The sequence below is a fragment of the Chiloscyllium plagiosum genome, unplaced genomic scaffold, assembly GCF_037043375.1.
Source record: "Chiloscyllium plagiosum isolate Xiang-an unplaced genomic scaffold, Cpla_swu_hap1 HiC_scaffold_14, whole genome shotgun sequence".
Lineage (NCBI taxonomy): Eukaryota > Metazoa > Chordata > Chondrichthyes > Orectolobiformes > Hemiscylliidae > Chiloscyllium > Chiloscyllium plagiosum.
This window is the reverse complement of record NW_028270152.1, coordinates 16336434-16355263: the sequence shown is the minus strand read 5'-3', so window position 1 is coordinate 16355263 and position 18830 is coordinate 16336434. Positions and strand designations below refer to the sequence as shown.

Sequence of the window (18830 nt, the reverse complement as noted above, 5' to 3'; positions counted from 1 at the left end):
GTTTTTTTCCTAGGATGATGAGGTCAGTTTGCATGAGGGAGCACAACTACAAATTGAGAGGGTAATAGATTTAAAACAGATATCAGAGGCAGGTTCTTTATTCAGAGTGGTAAGGTCATAGAATGCCCTGCTTGCCAATGTAGTTAACTCAGCCACATTAGGGAGATTTAAACAATCCTTGGATAAACACATAGATGATGGGATAGTGTAGGGGGATGAACTTAGAATAGTTCACAGGTCGGCGCAACACTGAGGGCCTGTTCTGAGCTGTATTGTTCTACATTCTACGCTCCTTACCAAACTTTGAAGATATCTCTGCAGTCAAATGTACAAGCAGTTTCTACTCAAACTTCATGATATAACATTTAGCATGTTACACAGCAAAATTAATTGCTGGAACAAAAGCACTGCACCTGAATTATAAACAGTACTCTTATTAATTTACTGGGGGTGGAATGTGGGGTGGGAGAGAGTGCACGAGACAGAACAAGAATGATCGCGAGGGAGCACCACAGAATGATGCAAAATTGTGATGGTAGTAACAGAAATTCCCACATACTCCTAAACATTTTAAAGGTATGAATGAAAAAGGCAGCACTTGACAGCATACCTGACCATTAACAGCAATGAGAGAGAACATTTAGGGGAAATAAAGATTGGTATCACATGTCCTTTATAGTGTAGCAGCTTGATGACCATTTAGCTTTGGCTCAATGATGGATGAAGAGTAACCATTTAGAGTCATAGAGATGTACAGCATGGAAACAGACCCTTCGGTTTTAAAAGTTGCAAAAAAAAAAAAAGGTTTTGTGGTTTACACATGAAAGAAGTGAAACTATCAGGTATTCAAACAGATGAAAGACTCAACAGACAATCGAGGTATTTTTCAATGCATAATTTCAGTTACATCACACTGTAAACTTTTGCTATAAATTCTGTGCCTCAGGATTGTGTCCTCCACTATCACCTGATGAAGGAGCGGCGCTCCGAAAGCGAGTTTGCTTCCAATTAAACCTGTTGGACTATAACCTGGTGTTGTGAGATTTATGCTGAAAATGTGTTGCTGGAAAAGCGCAGCAGGTCAGGCAGCATCCAAGGAACAGGAGAATCAACATTTCGGGCATAAGCCCTTCTTCAGGAATTTGTGAGATTTATGACTTTGTACACTCTAGTCCAACACCGGCATCGCCAAATCATGACAACTTAGGTTTAACACAGACTGAATTTCAAAATCCAAATGTTAGGACTCACCAGTGATATGGTGAGCATAGTATCAGCCATTGGGATGAAATTGGCACAATACACGATTCCTATTTGGAAATGAAAATCAATACTTTTTGGTTAAGAGGTTTTGCAACAGGTTACCTCAGGAGGGTACTATAACAATTAATGTTCAATTGCATGAAGCTATCTGAAGTTGTCAGTGTATCAGAAAACAAATGCTACATTTAGCGGTTCAAGTCTGCAATTTTGAATGCTTGTATTGAGCCCTTTCCTCGGTTGAGCATAAAATGATTCAACTTTGTGGATCTAATGCCACATTTTCAGTTATGATTCAAAACATAACGGTCATGCCAATTCAAAACTGAAACAAAAAATAATTGAGTTCTTATGAACATTTTGGATTGCTCTTAAATAGAGAATGGTTATGTAATCACCCTGTTTTGTTGGGAAAGTTTGTTGTGTTGGTCATGAGCTCTGTTTATTGTCATTCACAGGGTGTCAAATAAACTCTAAATAGATTTTGCTTGCATTGCTGTTTGCTAAATAAATAGGTGTTGCTGAAAAATACTGTTTGCTGTCAGTCCCAGTCCATCTCCATCCAATGGTTGTCAGTGGTAACATAACAAAGACTCTGCCTGATCTAACAAATGTCTTCAGGGCGCGTTGTGAAATGAAGGCTCTGTGTAATTTGCCAAACAAATACATGCTACTCCATTTCTAGAGTGATGAATAATGAAGTTCCTGGTCCAGTATATGTAAGCCACTTCTCACTTCTTTGCATAGCTAACTGAGTCCCAGGCTTCCTTTGGATTTCACAATCTGCATGATGCAAGTTTTACAAGTCACCAAAAGCAAATATTACATTCTCAGTTTGATGAATCAGTGGTTTGATGAACCATACCTACATTTTGTTATATTCCGATGAAAATTCACTCCATTGCAGCTAGGATAACAGAAATGTTTTCAAAACAGTTTCCATGTTTGAATGTTCTTGGCTACTTATACCAAGGTTACAGAAAAACATTTTTAAAAGTTGACTGTTATGCAGTACAATTAACAAATTAAAGAGGCAAATGGAAGATTTAATGTGGGTTGAACACTATTTTGTTTTACAAATGCATATATTTGTAATAGAGTCAATCACAACGCAGAAACAGACCCTTCAAGTCCACCTCATCCAGGCGACCAGGTTTCCCAAACTAAATTAAACCAGCCCCATTTGCCTGCATTTGGCCCATATCTTTCCAAACCTTTCCCAATGATATTCCTGTTCAAATATCTTTGAAATGTTGTAACTGTACCTGACTCAACGATTTCCTCTGCAGTTCATTTCATATACACACTACCTTTTGTGTGGAGAAGGTTGCCCCTCAGGTCTCTTTTAAATCTTTCTCCTCTTACCTTAAACCACTAGTTTTGAATTTCCCTACACTAAATACTCTTAGTGCTCACCCTTATCTATGCCCCTCATGATTTTATAAACCTCTATAAAGGGAATCCCTCAACGTCGTAAGCTCCAGTTCTCCTTACAACCCAAACCCTCCAGACCTGGTAACATACTTTTACCATTTCAAAATAATAGCATCGTTCTTATAGCAGGGCGACCAGAATTATATATAGTACTCCAAAAGGACCCTGTACAGCCACAACATGACTTCTCAACTCTTATACTCAGTGCTTTGAAAAATGAAGGCAAGCATCCCAAATGCTACCTCTACCTCATTCCTTGGCCTTTCAAAATTCACTTCAATCCTGACTAGCAGCATCCCCTCCAAAAACTTACCCATCACTGAAGTCAGACTCACTGGTCTAGTTCCCTGGCTTTTCCTTTTAGCCTTTATTTAAAGTAATGGCACAACACTAACCACCCTCCACTCTTCCTGCACCTCACTCATTGCTGTAGATGATACTAATTGCTGCTGGGGCTCTGCAATTTCTTCCATAGCTTCCCACAATATCCTAATTATTGTCATGTTTACAACGAAACCTGATGAACAACAGTAGATCAAAAGACCGGATTTTACACCTTGAGAATATAAAGGTACAGAAATATGCCAGTCTCCCTCAAATGCCTGTCTAGCTTTTCCTTTAAAACATCTACAGTATTCTCTCATTCACTTTGGCAGAAAGTTCCATGTTCTCAACTTCTAGTAAATAATTTTGTTTTTAATTCCCTTGTTGTTTTCCTGGTGACGAGTAAGAGGCTCTAGTTATAATCTTCCCCACAACAGGGAAGATTTGCCTGCGTCTACATTACCAAAATGTCTCATGATTTTAAACTTTTGTTAGGTGACTCAACTTTTCCTCTCTAAAACAGACATGTCAATCCTTTCTGATATGTATATGCATGCATTTCCAAAATGACTTCTGCACTGTCTAATATCGCTACATCAGTTTTGTAACATGGCGAGCAGATATTCACACAGTACTTTGTGGTCTCACCAAGGTTTGTTGCATTCTTAGCATTACTTACCTCGTCTTTAATTCTATCCATCCACAATAAAGGTGACCGATTTATTTGCTTTCTTCTTTAAAAAAAAAAGAACTTGCACAAACTCATGGCATTACTTTCAGTGGTTGTTGTATTTGGACATAGACCCCTTTATTCCTCTACCTAACCTATACGTTCCCCTTTGAAGCAATATGACGTACCTAAATTTTCCTACCAAAATGTCCATCCTTATATTACTGTGTTGAAGATGGTTGTGAATTAGTTGCTCTGACTGCAAATTCATTTCTCTCTCCAATTTGTTGCAATCCACTTCATTAACGCAAATTACTACAACAATGGTTCCAAGTCTGATTGTCATGCATTATGACATTGAATAATGGCAATTTACCCCTTTGTCCACTTTCTGACTTGGGACACAATTAGTAAGCCATTCCGCCCCTTATTCCTCCTTTCTACATTCTCTCATTTTATTTGTTAATCTATTATCAGGTAGCTTTTCTATGGCATATTGAGAAACCAAATATCCATATTTGCTGCAATGGAATTAATTCATCCCAACCAGATATCTTATAGCTGGTTGGCTGAATTAATTCCATTGCAGCAAATATGTCCTGTTTAATCCCAAGAGCAGTGCAATTTATGTTCCTGGTAACAATGATAACACGAAGCAGTACAAGTCAGGATTTCTCCCATTTACTGGGGACTTGCTACTAAAAGTTTGAAAGAAATCTCTATTTTGTTATACTGGTAAACTTCCTTTTTGGGAAAGGTGGTAGAATGGAACATATTGGGCATAATTTCTTGTACAATTTTAAACTGTTCTAATCCTTAATATTAATTACTTGAATGAAGTGAATACATGATAGTCAAGTTTGCCAATGACAGAGAGGTAGGAAGGCAAGTAGTGCAAATTTCTCTATGTAAAAATATGAGTTATGCATTTTGGCAGGCACAGAAGACCTGAATATTATGTAAATGGAGGAAGACTACAGAAAGCTATTGCTCAGATGAATTTGGGAGTCCTAGTGCAGAAATCTCAAAAATGCTAGAATACAAGTTCATTAGGTAACAAGGAAGGCAAATACGAGTATTAAAATAGGAATGCTTTGCTAAAACAGGCCAACCTAGAATACTAAGTGTTGGTCTCCTTATCCAAGAGAGGATATACTGGCATTGGAGGCAGGCTTGAGAAAGTTCATGAGGTTGATTCCGGGTATGGAGTAACCTTCTTTGAATAAAATAGCCTTTATTGTCATTTGCACTTTAACGTGCAGTGATAAACCTTGTAACGACGCTGTTTTGTGACCATCTTAGGTACTGGGTACCAAGGTACAGATATTTTGAGTAGAGGTTGAGTCGGTTAGACCTGTACTCATGGGAGTTTAGAAGGGACCCAAGTGAAACATACAAGATTCTTAGGGGGCTCGTCAGGGTAGATGCAGAGAGGTCATTTCCACTTGTGGAAAACAAAACTGAAGTTGCCCTTCTGAATAAAAATCAAAGGCGAAGTGCAGAAAAATCTTTCCACAGCTTTTTGAGGTGGTGATGGCCAAGTGGTATTATTGTTGCACTAGTACCTTAGAGATCCAGGCAATGCTGTGTGGATGCAGTTTTGAATCCTGCTATGACAGATGGTGGAACTTGAATTGAATTTAAAAAAATCTGGAATTAAGATTAATAATGACCACGAAACCATTGCTGATTATCAGAAAAATCCATCTGGTTCATTAATGTCCTTTAGTACATGAAACTGCTGCCTTTACCTGGTCTGACCTATGTGACTGCAGACCCACAGCAATGTGGTTAACTCTTGACTTCTCTTGGAACAATGTGGGAGGACAATAAATACTGGCCTTGCCAGCGACACTCACATGCATGAATAAATAAAAAACACAGTAATTAGGGATTGAAATGCACCTCCTGAACGAGCTGGACATGGCACGATTAAGCCATGGGCTGAATCCCGCCAGCCCAAACTCGTAGGCTGGGACAAGGGATGAACAGCAGGTCAGCAGCAACGCGGATGGAGAATAGCAGGCTTCGCTCAGCCATGTCTGACAGTCTTCTTGGGCAGAGGCTTCCGATCTGATATGGCAATCTTGCCTCGGCTGCAACTTCTGGGTATTCCATCGTTCCTTAAATCAGCTTTCCCTGAGCCCATGAGCTGTCAACTGAACTGTGATGAATATTGCCTTAATTTTACTTTATTATGTATGATAGGTCACGAATACAGGCGCAGTGGTGTGGCGACTTATAATACTTTTCACTGTATTTTTGATGTAAAAGTTCACATTACAATAAATTTTCTATTCCATGTGGTAGAGGCAGGCTGAATTAAGGCATTGAAGAGGGCACTGGATGATTATTTGGTTAGAAATAATATGTAAAGGTATTGGGAAAAAAGCAGGAGATCGTCACTCGTCAATTATGCTAATTTAATGAGCTGGTGCTGAGACAATGAATGAAATGTCTCCTTTGGTGTTGTAACATTTCTGCGATTCTGAGCGATTAGGGACCAAAGAACATATCTTAGAGTAAAAGTCACCTATTTAAAACAGATGGAGAAATTTCTCCTCTCTGAGTAGTAAACCTGTGGAATTTATTTACAGCAGATGTGTGTCAAGATTGGGTTGTTAACAACACTCAAGGTTGTAACAAATAAGATTTTTAACCAGTAAAAGAGGAATCAAGTGTTATGGAGAAAAAGGCAGGAAAGAGAGGACAAGAATCTCAGATCAGCCATGGTCTTATTGAATGGTGGTGCATATCTGATGGACCAAATGGCCAACTCTACTCCTAAATTTTATGTTTTTTTTTATTGACTCAATATAACATTTTATTCTTCCAAATTTTGTCGTGCTCTCACTTCAAGCACCACTGTCTCAATGCATAATTGGAGAATTTTGTACTCACCTGTCCCTGATACAAACCAGCATCTTGTACAGTGCTATCTGGTTTGTTAAGCTGCTCATAAGTATTTGTCATGTATCTATTCCACAACCTTGTCTCCTTTTCTGCTGAAATATTGAACAGCTTTCGCATCTCCTTTTCTATTGTATCTGTTTTTAAAAAATTAGGGGCACAAATGAAATACAGCAATTAAACATATGAATCAATTAGAAAGTGATTTTTGAGAAGATTTGTAGCTCAGGTTGAGGTTCAGCTTGTAGGTTTCTTTTCAGACATTTTGTCATGATGCTCAGTAACATCAGTAAGCCTTGGGTCAGGCGCTGGTGTTCTGTCCCGCTTTTGTATGTGTGTGTCTTAGTCTGTTAAGGTGAGTGATATCATTTCCAGTTCTTTTTCTTAGAGATTGGTAAATGGGGTCCAAATCAATGTGTTTATTGATGTTGTTCCAGTTTGAATGCCTGGTCTCTAGAAATTCCGTGCATGTCTCTGTTTAGCTTGACCTGGGATGGATGTGTTGTCCCAGGTGAAGTGGTGCCCTTCTTCGTCTGCATGCAAGGATAGTGGGTCACGTCTTTTGGTGGTTAGTTTCTGCCTGTCTGTCCAATGTAGTGTTTGCTACAGTTCTTGCATGGTATTTTGTAAATGACATTTGATTTGATGGTTATTGGTACAGGATCAGTAGCTGTTTCAGTATGTTGGTAGAGTTGTGGGCTACTATGATGCCAAAGGGTCAGAATAGTCTGGTCATCATTTCGGATGTCTTTGTGTATGGCATGTTGTTCTGGGCACATGCCCAGAAACTCCAGCCGCACTACCATACATCAAAAACATCTTGGAGGTGACTACCTGACTACTCCAACCCCTTGGAGAAAGTGAGGAGTGCAGATGCTGGAGATCAGAGCTGAAAACGTGTTGCTGGAAAAGCGCAGGTCAGGCAGCATTCAAGGAGCAGGAGAATCGACGTTTTGGGCATGAGCCCTTCTTCTCATGCCCGAAATGTCGATTCTCCTGCTCCTTGGATGCTGCCTGACCTGCTGCGCTTTTCCAGCAACACATTTTCAGCTCTGATCTCCAGCATCTGCAGTCCTCACTTTCTCCTAGAAGATTTTAACCTACTGCGAATCCTCTTGCAAGAATGCCTTCCTTGAAGAAGCTCTCTTCCTCCCTCTACCAGGATTCCTGAAGAAGAGCTCATGCCCAAAACGTCGATTCTCCTGCTCCTTGGATGCTGCCTGACCTGCTGCGCTTTTCCAGCAACACATTTTCTACTCCAACCCCTTGGCATCATGGTAGCCCACAAACCTACCAACACACAGGTACTGATGAACCTAAAGGACCTTATACCAACAACCAGCAAATCAAATGCCCTTTACAAAATACCATGCAAGGACTGTAACAAACTACATTGGACTGACAGGCAGAAGACGAGCCACCAGGGTACACGAACACCAACTAGCCACCAAAAGACATAACTCACTATCGCTAGTATCCTTATAAAGAGATGAAGGAGAACACCACTTCGACTGGGACAACACATCCATCCTGGGTCAGGCTAAACAGAGACACGCACAGCAATTCCTAGAGTTTTGGCATTCAAACTGGAACTCCATTAATGTACGATTTGGAACCCATTTACCAACCTCTAAGAAAAAGAACTGGAAATGATATCACTCACCTTAACAGACCAAGACACGAATACAAAAGCAGGACAGAACACCAGCGCTTGACCAGAGACTCACTGATGATGTTACCTAGCATGGTGATGAAATGGTCTAAAAACAAACCTTCAAGCTCAGCGAGCTAACTTACATACTTATCAACCTGAGCTACAAACATTCTCAAACACCACTAATAAACAATGTTTTTAAATTAAAAGTTAAAGGGTATTTGGAAATTATTTTAACTTGGATATCAAAGAGACTCTACACGCATTTAGAAGCACAATGTATGCCATGTGACTGATATGGTTGTCTCCCAAAGAATGGTGCCCGACTTGACTGATGGACGATGGATAAAACAAAGATAAATATCATGATTTTCAAGATATTAAGGGGAGCAAATATGAAAAGCAAACTTTTTCTGGAGCGTTCATACAACTTGGGACTTTCTTATCTTCAATTAAACCTTCTCTCAGGGTTTTAACCAAACACTTATGGCCTGGATCCTTTAAACTAATTTTTTTACATAGAGGTAACCTCTTTTACAATCTTAAGGTACCTCCCTTTCTCAGGAGCAACCAGTTTACACATCCAGCTTCAACCAAGATTGTCCAAACTGAAAATAAAGCTTTTTGCCCCACCCCCCCAAGCTATTCATTCCCATAATCAAAAGAGAAAGTAAAATATCTGTCTCTGATTTTCTAAACTGAAGACTTAATGGGCAAGTGTTTACTTCATTTGCTCACACAAACCTTCCAAAGCAAATTGCAAGGAAAGCCTCCCAAAGTTCTCATTCGCCTCCCCAAACATTCACTCAATGTTTAAAAAGGAAACGACTGCTACAGAAATAATTATGTTAATCATTAAAACTCCTTCAGTCACAGAAAACATGTCACTAGTTCAAAATTCCAATATAAATGACATTGGAACATGTGGAAGTGATTCGGGTTTCACACATTTTGTTTCGAGACATATACTTGATGAATAAACCGATTATTTTAACATCACTTTTACTTGTAATAAATACGGTCAATTGCTTACTTTGTGTTGAATATGGATAATTTGAAAGTTAGACAGCTAGATTTGCTATCTTTTAACTGTAAATCCAAACTCTCATAATGCTGAACTAAATGCTGAACTGTAGATGGCAGTGTATGACTGATGCTTTCCATGTGGGATTCTGATAGAGTATGAATACACTGTTCAAAGTAAAATTTTACCTTAAACCTCCCTTACCCATTGGCTACTAGTGTTATGCCACTGATCAAAATCGACACTTGCCTTGAACCTGTGGACCAGGAACTGCCACAGCAATAATACAAGTGATTTATTTAGAAGGGAGAAATAACCCATAACCTGCAAGCCTGAAAAGCGACTGTTGCAGCAGTTCAAAGTCTAAATTAGTTACTTTCTTAGCAACAATGTAATGCTGTCATGTACAGTGTGACCTCTTGCATACTCTCAAGGCTCCTAAGGCACTCAGTTATCCACAAGCAAATATTCCCTGCCATAGTTGTAACAATGTTGCAATAATTAAAAAATTGGACAGGCTGCAAGAGGTGCAACAATCAGGAGTCCAAGACATACAAGAAAGGAGAGTCAGCGTTTATAACAACACTTTTTGCCAATGGCCATACCAGTCTGAAAACATCTGATCTCAGAAGCTAAGCAGACTCACGCTTGGTTAATACTTGAATGGGAGATCATTGGGGAATAGTAGGTTTTTAGGGGCCTGGAAAGATCAGTTAGTACAGCATCAGACTTTTAAGGATGCAGTGTCCCCATCTTTGAGCCAAGAGACCTGGATTAAAGTCCTATCTGTGCTCGAGGTGTGTAATAACCTCTCTGTACAGGATGTTTGAAAAATAGGTTAAAATATTTATCAAAGTGTCACTGCGATTTGATGTTTGCCTAGAAATTTACTGTAAAAAGCTGAGTATATCTTGACCTTTGTTTTTTTTTTGCTTCTGAAAGCTATCCTTATGTTACCTTAATTTTTTCAAATGGTGCCACTTCTCTTGTGTCCACATGTTGGAAGCTGAACCCTTCCACCTCTGCTGGATGGGAAAAATGGTGCCGGCTATCTATTCTAGGTCTCCATTTCCTGTACTGGTGCTGGTTTGGTAGTATTGCTCATCATGGCATTTGTCTTTCTTGTTCTTTTTATGATTAGCTACTCTAATCTGTAGTTATAATGCATGTTTTAAGTGTGTTTAAAAAATAAAAAATGTTGATTCACAAGAGAAACATCCACACTACCTGGTAATCTGCAGTGTACCTAAATCATCTTGCCACAGGTTTATTAGATCAGTTCTAAATTTCTGGCAATGTTGCTTTTAACAGCTTGTACTTCAACTTACATGGACTTGTAATAATTAGTATCACACTTACATTTGTTAAGATTGCGGTTTAAGCATTGTCCTTTAATTGGAGTGTTAATCTGTACAGTCATGCTGCCAATTTTAGAACAGAGATGTTTGTACTTCAATTGCTGATTCACTGAGTGGTATGCTTTCAAAATTACTTGTCAAAGGCAGCCATTCGTTTGGATGATGAGATAAATTTTCCCTGTATAAACTTGGTAAAGCCCCACTGATCAGAGTCCACCTTGTTCTAGCTACCTCACGAACAGTTTCAAAAGAATAGTAAAAACAAAAGTCAGAAAGCTTGAATGTATACCCTTTAGAATTAGTCTAAATCAGAGTTGTGAATGTTGGAGACCTGAAATAAATAAAAATAGAAGTTTGGAGAAACTCAGCTGGTCTGGTAACACCTGTGCAAAGAAATCAGAGTAAACATTTCTGTTTTGAACTCTATTTTCTCTCCACAGACCTGCAGAGTTTGCCAAACCTACTGAGTTATTCCAGAAACTTTTGTTTGTCTCTTTCCCTTTAGAACTGTTCAGTGGACACATTCAGTGTTTATTTTTAACTGAATTTACTTCCATTCATGATGGAAAAGTGCATAGTACTTCCAAACCTTTAAGTTTAAACATTTAGGTGAACAGTGTAGGTTACAATCCCCAGGATTTACTTTGAGATGCAACCTTATTTTACACGAGGATGATGTCCGAGAAATAACACAAAGAAATGGATTTACCTATGGTATCTGCTTTGCTGAAATGGCGTGTCACCACATTGTCCATGTTGTTGTTCTCACACAATTTCAATTCTAAGAGGTAAACCTCTACTTTACAGTGTTTTACAAACATCCCATGCTCAACCACCTGTGAAAAGAATGGATTACTACATTAGAAAACACAGCAAAAGGAGGTAATCATGGCACAGTAAGAAAGATTAAATGCAAAAAAAACTTTCATTGACCTATGCCTTTCAAATCTTCAGGCTTTTCCAAATCAAGATCCTTCAAGCTATGCTCCCAGATCTGTGAGAACTGGCCTCAAATTGGTGGAAAATTCGCTCAAGTGGTCAACCATCTCGACCTGAGAGTTGCAGTGGAAGAGGGACTCCCTGAGATTCTTGTAGAGAGAGGAGGAAAACTTCTTCAAGGCAGGCATCCTTGCAAGAGGATTCCTATCTACCCAATTTTTAATCAATTGAAAAGGTTCACAATAGTATTTTGTAGATTATTCAACCTGGTAAATTCAAAAGCGTTACTGCACCAATTAGAAATCAACTTCAAGACAGTTGCAGCTTAGGGTCTTAAGCTATTAGCTTGGACATAGAAAAAAAAACAGTCCCGACTATCAAGAACCATGACGAGCCAATGTACAACATGGATCGATTTGCATATCTTGACAGCTTCTTTCCAGTGAGGACAGACGCTGACGAAAATTCAATAATACTTTCAGTGTGTCAGCACAGCTTTTGGCATCTGAGGGACAGTGTTTCCTGTCAGCATCAAATCCTGGCACCAAAATCATGGTTTACAGGGCAACAGTACTATTTACTCTTCTATATCTCAACTCAAGAGAATTATCACCAGTAATGTCTCTGCAAAATCCTACATATCCAATAGCAGGACATGGAGGTGTCGGTGTTAGACTGGGTGGACAAAAGTTAAAAATCACAAAACACCAGGGTATAGTCCAACAAGTTCATGTGGAAGTACAAACTTTTGGAGCACTACGCCTTATTCCAATGTCAGTGTTCTCTCTCAGACTTTCACACTGAAAGCATTGAGCACTGGTTATGGTCAATCAGCTATGTTGGGCAGGCCTCACTATCCCCACACCTGAGAAGAGACTTCCAAAACAAAGCACCTATTCCTAGCACCACCATAACAAGTGGTTATCAAGAGGACAGAAACAAACTCTGACAAGTCTCTGGAAAAACACTCAACAGCCCCTTTGACTCATAGGAATCTGTTACCCAGGGCACCTAAACTAGATCAGAAGCATCTACTAAGGTTTAATCACCTCAGGCATCTAAGCAGCCCAGATGGAGGCCAAACACTAACAGATGAAAGCCAGAGCTTCGTCAAAACCTATCTCTCCAAACATCAATAGCCCCATCTGTAGCAGGGTGTGCAAATCAAGCACTGGGCTGTTTAGTCACCTCAGGACCCACAATTCAAGAGTAGAAGAAATTCTTCCTCACCTTGAGGGATTGGCTAATGTATATAACACATCAAATACTTCAAAAACTATGATAGGCAAGTAATCATTAAATTATGAAACAGATTTGCGTAGTCATTGCAAGAATAATCTGCAAACACCACATTGATAGAAAGCACACAATTCAACAACCAAGTTCTGATAATATTCAGATATGTGCCCTTTGAAATGAAAGAAATTTAATTTAATTTTGATTAATCAAACCTTGTGGATGGAATAAATTATGAGATTTTATCAATAAACTGCTGAAAATGTGTTGCTGGAAAAGCGCAGCAGGTCTGGCAGCATCCAAGGAACAGGAGAAACGATGTTTCGGGCATAAGCCCTTCTTCAGGAATGAGGAACGTGTGTCCAGCAGGCTAAAGTAAAAGGTAGGGAGGAGGGACTTGGGGGAGGGGTGTTGGAAATACGATAGGTGGAAGGAGGTCAAGGTGAGGGTGATAGGCCGGAGTGGGGTGGGGGTGGAGAGGTCAGGAAGAAGATTGCAGGTCAGGAAGGTGGTACTGAGTTCGAGGGATTTGACTGAGACAAAGTGGGGGGAGGGGAAATGAGGAAACTGGAGAAATCTGAGTTTATCCCTTGTGGTTGGAGGGTTCCTAGGCGGAAGATGAGGGCTCTTCCTCCAACCGTCGTGTTGCTATGGTCTGGCGATGGAGGAGTCCAAGGACCTGCATGTCCTTGGTGGAGTGGGAGGGGGAGTTGAAGTGTTGAGCCACGGGGTGGTTTGTCCGGGTGTCCCAGAGGTGTTCTCTGAAACATTCCGCAAGTAGGCGGCCTGTCTCCCCAATATAGAGGAGGCCACATCGGGTGCAGCGGATCGAATAGATGGTGTGTGAGGAGGTACAGGTATTTGTGGCAGATATGGAAGTATCCCTTGGGGCCTTGGAGGGAAGTAAGGAGGGAGGTGTGGGCGCAAGTTTTGCATTTCTTGCGTTTGCAGGGGAAGGTGCCTGAAGTGGAGATTGGGTTGGTGGGGGGTGTGGACCTGATGAGGGAGTCACGGAGGGAGAGGTCTTTTCGGAACGCTGATAGGGGTGGGGAGAGAAATATATCCCTGATGGTGGGGTCCGTTTGGAGGTGGCGGAAATGACGGCGGATGATCCGCTGTACATGGAGGTTGGTGGGGTGGTAGGTGAGGACCAGTGGGTTTCTGTCCTGGTGGCGGTTGGAGGGGCGGAGCACAAGGGTGGAGGAGCGGGAAGTGGAAGAGATGCGATAGAGGGCATCGTCGACCACGTCTGGGGGGAAATTGCGGTCCTTGAAGAAGGAGGCCATCTGGGTTGTACAGATTTGGAACTGGTCCTCCTGGGAGCAGATGCGGCGGAGACGAAGAAATTGGGAATATGGGATGGCGTTTTTACAGGGGGCAGGGTGGGAGGAGGTGTCGTCTAGGTAGCTGTGGGTCGGTCGGTTTATAGTAAATGTCCGTGTTGATTCGGTCGCCCGAGATAGAAATGGAAAGGTCGAGGAAGGGGAGGGAGGAGTCTGAGACGGTCCAGGTGGAAGGTGCTGGTAAAGTGGATGAACTGTTCAACTTCCTCGTGGGAGCACAAGGCAGCGCCGATACAGTCATTGATGTAGCGGAGGAAAAAGTGGGGGATGGTGCCAGTGTAGCGGCGGAAGATGGACTGTTCTACATATCCTACGAAGAGGCAGGCATAGCTGGGGCCCATGCGGGTGCACATGGCTACTGCTTTGGTTTGGAGGAAGTGGGAGGATTGGAAAGAGAAGTTGTTCAGGGTGAGGACCAGTTCAGTCAGTCGAAGGAGGGTGTCAGTGGAAGGGTACTGGTTGGTACGGCGGGAAAGGAAGAAGCGGAGGGCTTTGAGTCCTTCGTGATGGGGGATGGAGGTGTTCAGGGACTGGATGTCCACGGTGAAGATAAGGCGTTGGGGATCGAGGAAGCGAAAATCATGGTGGTGGTGGAGGGCGTGGGTGGTGTCCCGAATGTAGGTGGGGAGTTCTTGGACTAAGGGGGACAGGACCGTGTCGAGGTATGCAGAGATGAGTTCGGTGGGGCAGGAGCAGGCTGAGACAATCGGTCGGCCGGGACAGTCAGGTTTGTGGATTTTGGGCAGGAGGTAGAAACGGGCGGTGCGGGGTTGTGGGACTATGAGGTTGGAGGCGGTGGATGGGAGGTCCCCTGAGGTGATGAGGTTATGGATGGTCTGGGGGATGATGGTTTGGTGGTGGGAGGTGGGGTCATGGTCAAGGGGGCAGTAGGAGGAGGTGTCCGCAAGCTGGGGTTTAGCCTCAGTGGTATAAAGGTCGGTGCGTCAAACTACTACCGCGCCTCCCTTGCCTGCTGGTTTGATAGTGAGGTTGGGGTTGGAACGGAGGGAGTGGAGTGAGAGGTTGGAGTGGGTGAGAGGGGTGGAGAAGTTGAGGCGGTTAATGTCGCGGCGGCAGTGGCTATGAAGAGATCGAGGGCGGGTAAGAGGCCAGCACAGGTGGATGGGGTGTGTTGGAGGTGGGAGAAGGGGTCGTTAGAGGGTGGGCGAGAGTCCTGGTTGAAGAAGTAGGCACGGAGGCGAAGGCGGCGGAAGAATTGTTCGATGTGGCACGGAGGTGAAGGCCTCCTTTCCCGCCGTACCAACCAGTACCCTTCCACTGACACTCTCCTTCGACTGACTGAACTGGTCCTCACCCTGAACAACTTCTCCTTCCAATCCTCCCACTTCCTCCAAACCAAAGCAGTAGCCATAGGCACCCGCATGGGCCACAGCTATGCCTGCCTCTTCAGTGGATATGTGGAACAGTCCATCTTCCGCAGCTACACTGGCACCATCCCCCACCTTTTCCTCTGCTACATCGATGACTGTATCGGCGCTGCCTTGTGCTCCCACGAGGAAGTTGAACAGTTCATCCACTTTACCAACACCTTCCACCCCGACCTCAAATTCACCTGAACCGTCTCAGACTCCTCCCTCCCCTTCCTAGACATTTCCATTTCTATCTCAGGCGACCGAATCAACACGGACATTTACGATAAACCGACCGACTCCCACAGCCACCTAGACTACACCTCCTCCCACCCTGCCCCCTGTAAAAACACCATCCCATATTCCCAATTCGCCACAGAACCCCACTGGCCCTCACCTACCACCCCACCAACCTCCATGTACAGCGGATCATCCACCGTCATTTCCGCCACCTCCAAACCGACCCCACCATCAGGGATATATTTCTCTCCCCACCCCTATCAGCGTTCCGAAAAGACCACTCCCTCCATGACTCCCTCGTCAGGTCCACACCCCCCACCAACCCAATCTCCACTCCAGGCACCTTCCCCTGCAAACGCAAGAAATGCAAAACTTGCGCCCACACCTCCCCCTTTACTTCCCTCCAAGGCCCCAAGGGATACTTCCATATCCGCCACAAATTCACCTGCACCTCCACACACATCATCCATTGCATCTGCTGCACCCGATGTGGCCTCCTCTATATTGGGGAGACAGGCCGCCTACTTGCGAAATGTTTCAGAGAACACCTCTGGGACACCCGGACCAACCAACCCAACCACCCCGTGGCTCAACACTTCAACTCCCCCTCCCACTCCACCAAGGACATGCAGGTCCTTGGACTCCTCCATCGCCAGACCATAGCAACACGACGGTTGGAGGAAGAGCCCTCATCTTCCGCCTAGGAACCCTCCAACCACAAGGGATAAACTCAGATTTCTCCAGTTTCCTCATTACCCCTCCCCCCACCTTGTCTCAGTCAAATCCCTCGAACTCAGCACCACCTTCCTAACCTGCAATCTTCTTCCTGACCTCTCCGCCCTCACCCCACTCCGGCCTATCACCCTCACCTTGACCTCCTTCCACCTATCACATTTCCAACGCCCCTGCCCCAGGTCCCTCCTCCCTACCTTTTACTTTAGCCTGCTGGGCACACTTTCCTCATTCCTGAAGAAGGGCTTATGCCCGAAACATCGATTCTCCTGTTCCTTCGATGCTGCCTGACCTGCTTCGCTTTTCCAGCAACACATTTTCAGCTCTGATCTCCAGCATCTGCAGTCCTCACTTTCTCCTGTATCAATAAACTGGCAGCTTTAGCTTCTTGGTGTCACACTCAACCAGTCTGTTAAATATATATGAAATAGAGGTTGACAGCTATTATATCAAAATGGTACACTGATTGTGGTTAGGTACCGATACCGATAACATGGGAACTCTGTTCTCAGCTAAAACACTGGCTTGGATCCTTCCGTAAATATTATGGAATATTATCAGAATGATATAGATAGATAGAAGAGTACAGCCCACTATGTTGTGTCGAAACTTAATCCTAATGTAAAATATAGTAACAACCTACGCGCCCCTCAACTCACTGCTATCCATGTGCATGTCCAGCAGTCGCTTAAATGTCCCCAGTGACTTTGCTTCCACCACCTCAGCTGGCAACACATTCCATGCATTCACAACTCTGTGTAAAGAACCTACCTCTAATGTCTCCTTTATACTTCCTCCTAATATCTTCAAACAATGACTTCTCGTACCAGTCAATCCTGCCCTGGGGAAAAGTCGCTGGTTATTGACTGTCTGTTCCTCTCATTATTTTGTACAACTCGATCAGGTCTCCTCTTTTCCTCCTTCTCTCCAGAGAAAAAAGTCTGAGCTTACTCAACCTTTCTTCGTAAGGCAAGCCCTCCAGTCCAGACAGTATCCTGTTAAAACTTCTTTGCACCCTATCCAAAGCGACACAATATTCTAAGTGTGGTCTCACCAGGGACTTGTACAGCTGCAGCAAAACCTCGCAGCTCTTAAACTCGATCCCCTGTTAATGAAAGCCAAAACACCATATGCTTTCTTAACCACTTGGGTGGTAACTTTGAGGGATCTATGTACTTGCACACCCAGGTCCCTCTGTTCCTCCACACTGCCAAGAATCCTGTCTTTAATCTTATATTCACCATTCGAGTTTGACCTTCCAAAATGCATCACTTCGCATTTATCCAGGTTGAACTCCATCTGCCATTTCTCAACCCAGCTCTGCATCCTGTCTATGTCGCGTTAAAGCCTGCAGTAGCCCTCTATACTATCAACGACACCCCCAACCTTTGTGTCAGCTGCAAATTTACTTAGTGTAGAAACAGGCCCTTCGGCCCAACAAATCCACGCCGAACCTCCGAAGAGCAACCCATTCCCCTGCATTTACCCCTTCACATAACACTACGGGCAATTTAGTATGGCCAATTCACCTAACGTGCACATTTTTGGACTGTGGGAGGAAACCGGAGCACCCGGACGAAACCCACTCAGACATGGGGAGAATGTGCAAAATCCACACAGACAGTTGCCTGAGCCTGAACTTGGGTCTCTAGCACTGTGAGGCAGCAGTGCTAACCACTGTGCCGCCCATCTGCCCAGACTACACGCACAAGCTCCCTCCGCTATTCCTGATCGGCCCAACCTTTTCCCTGATCATTCTCTTATTCCTCACGTATGAGTAAAATGCCTTTGGATTCTCCTTAATCCTTCTTGCCAAGCTTTTTCTGAGCCCCCTCCTGGCTCTCCTCAGTCCAGTTCTGAGCTCCTACGCAGCCAATAAGTCCATGATAAAATTCCTGATTTCACAATACTCCTTGGTACGTAGTGATCTGGGGATAATCAAAAATGCATTAGTTTACAAAGACTAGATTGCACACTTGGGTTTTCTAAATCTTGTGGACTCATGTTGACTGTATGCGAATAGAGTCTCTACAGTATAAACTCCATGCTGTACAACATGGGCTCACAGTATAAAGCCACACCCCCCAATCTCTGTACATAAGTGAATATATCTAATCTCTGTATGATATTGATACTGAATCAACAGAAAAGGTAAAAAGGCTTTACTCAGACTGTAAACACAAGGAAAAAATATGGCAAGAAGTATTAGACCATTTGAACCATTAGATCTGCGCCATTATTTGATCATGGCTAATTTCTCAATTCCATTCTCCTTCCTTCTCGCTGTAATCCTTGATTCCCTTACTAACCAAGAAGCTACTAAAGAATTTCCAATG

General features: G+C 43.0%; 1 protein-coding gene across 5 annotated transcripts in view; it reads right to left on the bottom strand.

Moving 5' to 3' along the window:
• Positions 1-18830, bottom strand: part of usp4 (ubiquitin specific peptidase 4) — a 101012-nt gene that overhangs the window by 52369 nt on the left and 29813 nt on the right. For all 5 annotated transcript variants that reach the window (XR_006314257.2, XM_043707670.2, XM_043707671.2 and 2 more), the window contains exons 4-5: positions 11344-11470; positions 6590-6735 (exon numbers count right to left, since the gene is read on the bottom strand). Coding sequence is in view for 4 of the 5 variants with exons in the window: in XM_043707670.2 (XP_043563605.1) it covers positions 6590-6735; positions 11344-11470 (273 nt within the window). In the remaining variant the exon portion in view is untranslated. The remainder of the gene's footprint in view (positions 1-6589; positions 6736-11343; positions 11471-18830) is intronic.